General features: G+C 33.4%; 1 protein-coding gene and 1 pseudogene across 1 annotated transcript; both read left to right on the top strand.

The window, feature by feature from the left end:
- Positions 1-678: 678 nt before the first annotated feature.
- Positions 679-1,245, top strand: LOC149234857 (protein DETOXIFICATION 27 pseudogene; annotated as a pseudogene).
- A 506-nt stretch (positions 1,246-1,751) lies between these two features.
- On the top strand, positions 1,752-3,753 carry LOC149234856 (protein DETOXIFICATION 27-like). Its single transcript, XM_089368395.1, has 5 exons — positions 1,752-2,302; positions 2,423-2,488; positions 2,581-2,637; positions 2,772-3,010; positions 3,695-3,753. The coding sequence occupies exons 1-5, from the start codon at positions 1,767-1,769 to the stop codon at positions 3,751-3,753; spliced, it is 957 nt and encodes a 318-aa protein (XP_089224521.1). The 5' UTR covers positions 1,752-1,766.
- The last annotated feature ends 2,158 nt before the right edge of the window (positions 3,754-5,911 follow it).

The raw sequence follows: 5,911 nt of genomic DNA, 5'->3' as shown, positions 1-5,911 counted from the left end.
TTTCCCCATCCAAATCAATAACTAGCTTCTCAGCATCTAGATGTGCATGTCCCTGAACACCACCCCCATCATAAGCCGGAAAAGTGTTCTGTATTCTTTCAATGAGATGAGCTGCAAGTGATTCACATGCCTTTCTAATGCTCCTTTCCTGTGCTGTTTCAATAAGAATGAGACCATCCGCTGGCTTGTTGCCCTTAATTGTGGCATAAACTGTATCCTGCTCGTTACGGGCACGCAGAATGTCAGGGGTTGCATCTTGCCCACTGCCAACCCTCACTCGCTGTGCATCCCTTGCTTGATCAACATAACGATATAGTCGTCGCTGATATTCTGCAAAAATTGTTGCATGTTTCTTCACATCGCTGGTCATAAGCTTCAAGCATTACCTGCTTATGCCTAATACAAAAGAAGAAGAAAAATAACAGTCAATCGCTCTGTTCACACATATAGTTATCAATTTCGTGGGAGAAAAAAAGGTTCTTCTAAAATTATCTCTTCAAATTCTAATCCGCACAAGGAAATTTAATATAGCCACTCCGGACTGTATCCAATTCTAACAGTTTGAAGGTCAAAATTTGAAAGTGATCACTTTGACATTAAACGCAAGTAAATCAGCTATGCCATCATGGCCCCTATTAGCTGATGTAGTTTCAACTTGTGTTTTAATGGCAGTTAGGCATGGGCAGTGCCCTGGAAACTCTGTGCGGTCAAGCTTACGGAGCTAAGCAATACCACATGTTGGGAGTATATATGCAACGCTCTTGGATTGTGCTTTTTGTTGTTGCAGTCCTCCTCCTACCAATTTATATATTTGCCACCCCCCTTCTCAAGTTGATGGGTCAGCCAGATGATATTGCTGAACTATCCGGATCAGTTTCAATCTGGTTCATTCCTCAGCACTTTGCATTTGTATTTATGTTTCCGATTCAGAGATACCTGCAGTCACAGTTGAAAAACATGGTCATTGCCTGGCTTTCTGTAGCTTCATTGGTGCTTCATATTGTCCTAACCTGGCTTTTTATCGTTAAATTGGAAATGGGACTTGTGGGAGCAGCCATTACATTGGATTTAGCGTGGTGGGTGCCTGCAATTGGGCAATTTCTTTATGTTACTTGTGTATGTTGTCCCCATACGTGGACCGGGCTTTCCAGAAAAGCATTCAGAGACTTGTGGCCTTTTCTCAAGCTCTCCGTCGCATCTGGTGTGATGCTATGGTTAGTTGAACACACCACAACTCACTCTTGAAAGGATTCCTATTTGATTGATTCTAATTTCAGCGCAAAAGGAGCTCACATTATTTGTTTTATCTTCAGTTTAGAGAATTGGTGAATGTCAGGGGTTGCATCTTGCCCACTGCCAACCCTCACTCGCTGTGCATCCCTTGCTTGATCAACATAACGATATAGTCGTCGCTGATATTCTGCAAAAATTGTTGCATGTTTCTTCACATCGCTGGTCATAAGCTTCAAGCATTACCTGCTTTAGCCTAATACAAAAGAAGAAGAAAAATAACAGTCAATCGCTCTGTTCACACATATAGTTATCAATTTCGTGGGAGAAAAAAGGTTCTTCTAAAATTATCTCTTCAAATTCTAATCCGCACAAGGAAATTTAATATAGCCACTCCGGACTGTATCCAATTCTAACAGTTTGAAGGTCAAAATTTGAAAGTGATCACTTTGACATTAAACGCAAGTAAATCAGCTATGCCATCATGGCCCCTATTACTGATGTAGTTTCAACTTGTGTTTTAATGGCAGTTAGGCATGGGCAGTGCCCTGGAAACTCTGTGCGGTCAAGCTTACGGAGCTAAGCAATACCACATGTTGGGAGTATATATGCAACGCTCTTGGATTGTGCTTTTTGTTGTTGCAGTCCTCCTCCTACCAATTTATATATTTGCCACCCCCCTTCTCAAGTTGATGGGTCAGCCAGATGATATTGCTGAACTATCCGGATCAGTTTCAATCTGGTTCATTCCTCAGCACTTTGCATTTGTATTTATGTTTCCGATTCAGAGATACCTGCAGTCACAGTTGAAAAACATGGTCATTGCCTGGCTTTCTGTAGCTTCATTGGTGCTTCATATTGTCCTAACCTGGCTTTTTATCGTTAAATTGGAAATGGGACTTGTGGGAGCAGCCATTACATTGGATTTAGCGTGGTGGGTGCCTGCAATTGGGCAATTTCTTTATGTTACTTGTGTATGTTGTCCCCATACGTGGACCGGGCTTTCCAGAAAAGCATTCAGAGACTTGTGGCCTTTTCTCAAGCTCTCCGTCGCATCTGGTGTGATGCTATGGTTAGTTGAACACACCACAACTCACTCTTGAAAGGATTCCTATTTGATTGATTCTAATTTCAGCGCAAAAGGAGCTCACATTATTTGTTTTATCTTCAGTTTAGAGAATTGGTATTACAGGGTGCTGGTCCTCCTCACAGGGAAACTAACAGATCCTCAAGTTGCAGTGAATTCCCTTTCTATCTGGTAAAACCTGCTTCTCTGTTTCTTATTAGAATGATGCATGGTAATTAAATTCACATTCTAATATTTTGAGACTTGAACTTCGTTCCTTTCAGCATGAACATCAATGGCTGGGAGATGATGATACCCCTTGGATTCTTTGTTGCAGTTGGGTATGCTCAGTGTACTATTATTTTGGATGGCACCTAATGTCCTTTTTTTAGAATTTGAATGGGTTTCTTTTTGTCTGTTATAGTATTATCTATTTAATTTAGACTTAGGTGTAATTTGAAGTTGATTCTTGCAGAGTGAGGATTGCCAATGAGCTAGGAGCTGGAAATGGCAGGGGAGCCAAATTTGCAATAATTGTCTCTGCAACTACATCAAGTGCAATAGGTGTTGTATTTTGGGTTCTCATTGTGGTCTTCCGCCAGGATTTTGCTCTGTTGTTCACAAGCAGTTCTGTCATCAGAGACACGGTTTCTAGAATGGCGATTTTGCTGGCGTTTACTATTCTCTTCAACAGTGTTCAGCCAGTACTTTCAGGCAATGCACTTGCTTTTCTCGTTGACTCCACTTTGCCAATTTTTCAGAGTAGGAGATTAAAATTGATATGTGAGATTTGAGGTTAAAATTGATCTACTAGAATTTATTTATATCCAACTTAATGAAAAGTTGAAATCTCTTCCATTTAAGACCACACTTATTCTGTTTGGTGCAATAATGTAAACATGCCTGGATGTCATTATAGTTCCTAATAAAGAACCGTTTCATCACCAAAAGTATCACCAAAGGTTTAAGTTCAGAAAGGGATCAAATAAATCAAATGCAAACTTGTGAATACTTAAAAAATTAAAAGTTGTGAGAATAAAACTGATCGGACAGAACTCTGTCAAACTCAATGAAAAGTTGAAAATCTCTTACATCCGAAAGAAGCTCCATTCTTTTGGTGCATTGATGTAAAAGTATGCCATCAAATCTATTAAAAAAGATAAATTTAATCTGGGATCTATTAAGCTTAGACCTGGAAAAAAATTAATCTTGCATCTATTAAGCTCAGAAGGGGAAAACTAAAATAAAAAAAACAAAAACGGATGCAAACTTCTGATCATTTAAATGATCAGGTTAAAATTAATATATGAGATTTGGAATATTTAATGATATGGACCAATAGCAAGTAAATTAGAGGTTAAGACTGAATGTGCATTTCTGGTTCGAAACGGTTTTCAGGGGTAGCTGTTGGATCAGGGTGGCAATCTTATGTTGCGTGGATCAACATTGGTTGTTAGCCTGTTACTACTTCATTGGAGCTTAAAAAGATCATAGTGTCAAGGCCCTTCTGAACATATCGCATTAATTAGCATATTCGAAACCAGGATATTCCTAATATTTAACAGAATAGCTTAATGTAAACAAGCTGCAAGATCCACAAAACTAATTTGATACAGAGACTTTTTAGAAGTGACAGAAATTAACCAAGAAACTAACTTGAATAATGTAATGTTCTCATAGAACAAGGTAACGAAACCTAGTCTGATTTTAGAAATGAATCAACAACACAATAAATTTTAAATCTGTACCTATAATTTGATTTCTCATCGAGCATTCTTTTGCGTTCAGCTTCTTCCCTGGAAGCTTCAAGCATCTGTCCCTTCAATTCCTTCCTCTGCCGCTAAAGGACGTGGCGTAGTCTTTCTACCTCTTTCTTAGTTGCACCTCGTTCTCTAACCGATTCAACGATTCAACGGATTCATACCGGTTTTTTCCAATCCAATGGCACTCTTTCCATCGTCTAACATCGGAATCGAAGGCTGACAAAGTTACAGCGGGCATGGGAAGGGAGTTTGTTTCAGAGGGAACGCCTTATGGCGTAAATATATATTATTATATTTGTGGAAAGCGAGTTATATTGTTTTTGTTTTTAGTTTAAATTTTTTTATATTTAAATAGTTTTGAATTTTTTAAATAGATTTTATAAAGTTTATTAATGTTTTGAAAAAATTAAATATTTTGAAAATCAAAAATGAATTTTGAAATTTGAATTTTTTTCATGATTGGTTTATTTATATCAAATGGCTAATGAATTTCCGTTATTTTTGGTTGTTTTGGCAATTTCTCCGTCTTGTTAGAGAACTCTATTTCAAATTGAATTGTAAAAAAAAAAAATATTATTTAAAAAACAAAAACTCAAAAAATCTTGTATGCAACTTAGTGTCATAACATTTAATAAACAGTACACCTATCAAATCTAAATATATATGAAAATAATTTGTCATTGTATAAAGTATTAAACGAAGTGTCGTAACATTTAATAAAGAGTACAACTATCAAATCTAGATATTTATGCTTTGTAATTTATTTTTACACTTCAAATGTTCAATATTTATTTTTAATATGTATTGTTTTACTAATAAAACTGTACAAGACAATAAATATTGTCAGTGATATATTTTTTGAATTCAGGTTTCTCTAATGCATAATATTTTGACAAAAAATCTTTTGGTAAAAATCACAAGATGGGGAACTCGATCTAGACATGGAAATAAATAGATGTAAAGAAAAGCTAGCTAGCCATTAGATTATAATGGCTAGTTTAACTCAAGAACAGTTATTAATATTAATAAAATAAAAATTATTCTATATTAAGAAAATTAAATAAATTTGTTATAAATAATATTATTAATAAAATTAATTATAATAATAATATTACCAAACAAGACATATAGTAGATTATAATGGCTAGTTTAACTCAAGAACGGTGATTAATATTAATAAAATAAAATTTATTTTATAGTAAGAAATAATTTATTACTATAAATTATTCAAAATAAATTTATTATAGATAATATTATTAAAAAAAATTAGTAAAAAAAATTATTATTATAAATAATATTATTAATAAAATAAATTATAATAATAATATTATCAAATGTATGTTTGCTTGGGGTAGCTTAAATGGCAACGCTGTGGAAATGAATTCTCATCAAACAAAGTCTTGGGGTTCAAATATTGTGCTATCCCTTGATTGAAATACTATTATTTATAATAATAAAAATATTTATTACTAATTATTTTTAATAATATTATTTATAATAAATTTATTTTGAATGAGTTCTTCTTATAAATGTTATAAATAGATATTATTTATAATAAATTTATTTTAAATAATTTATAATTATAAATTATTTCTTGTTATAGAATAATTTTTATTTTATTAATATTTATAATTATTCTTGAGTCAAACTAGCCGTTATAATCTTACTCTATGTCTTGTTTGATAATATTATTATTATATTATACTCAATTTTATTAATAATATTATTTATAATAATAAAAATTTTACTACTAATTACTTTTAATAATATTATTTATAATAAATTTATTAATAATATTAATTTAATTTTAAGAGATATAAATATGATATTATATGTTAGGCTATTTTAAATT

This window comes from Pinus tabuliformis, chromosome 8 (genome assembly GCF_031772625.1).
Source record: "Pinus tabuliformis cultivar Carrire ecotype Pingquan chromosome 8, CPIR1, whole genome shotgun sequence".
NCBI classification, from domain to species: Eukaryota; Viridiplantae; Streptophyta; class Pinopsida; order Pinales; family Pinaceae; genus Pinus; species Pinus tabuliformis.
Note: the sequence above shows the minus strand (reverse complement) of the source record. Positions and strands in the feature narration are given on the sequence as shown.

What these genes read in the sequence shown, in the direction of transcription:
- LOC149234856 (XM_089368395.1), top strand. Translation starts at nt 1,767, where the DNA reads ATGGGCAGTGCCCTGGAAACTCTGTGCGGTCAAGCTTACGGAGCTAAG. An exon ending in GCATCTGGTGTGATGCTATG is followed by an intron (nt 2,303 to 2,422) that starts GTTAGTTGAACA and finishes TTGGTATTACAG; the next exon opens with GGTGCTGGTCCTCCTCACAG. An exon ending in TGTTCAGCCAGTACTTTCAG is followed by an intron (nt 3,011 to 3,694) that starts GCAATGCACTTG and finishes AACGGTTTTCAG; the next exon opens with GGGTAGCTGTTGGATCAGGG.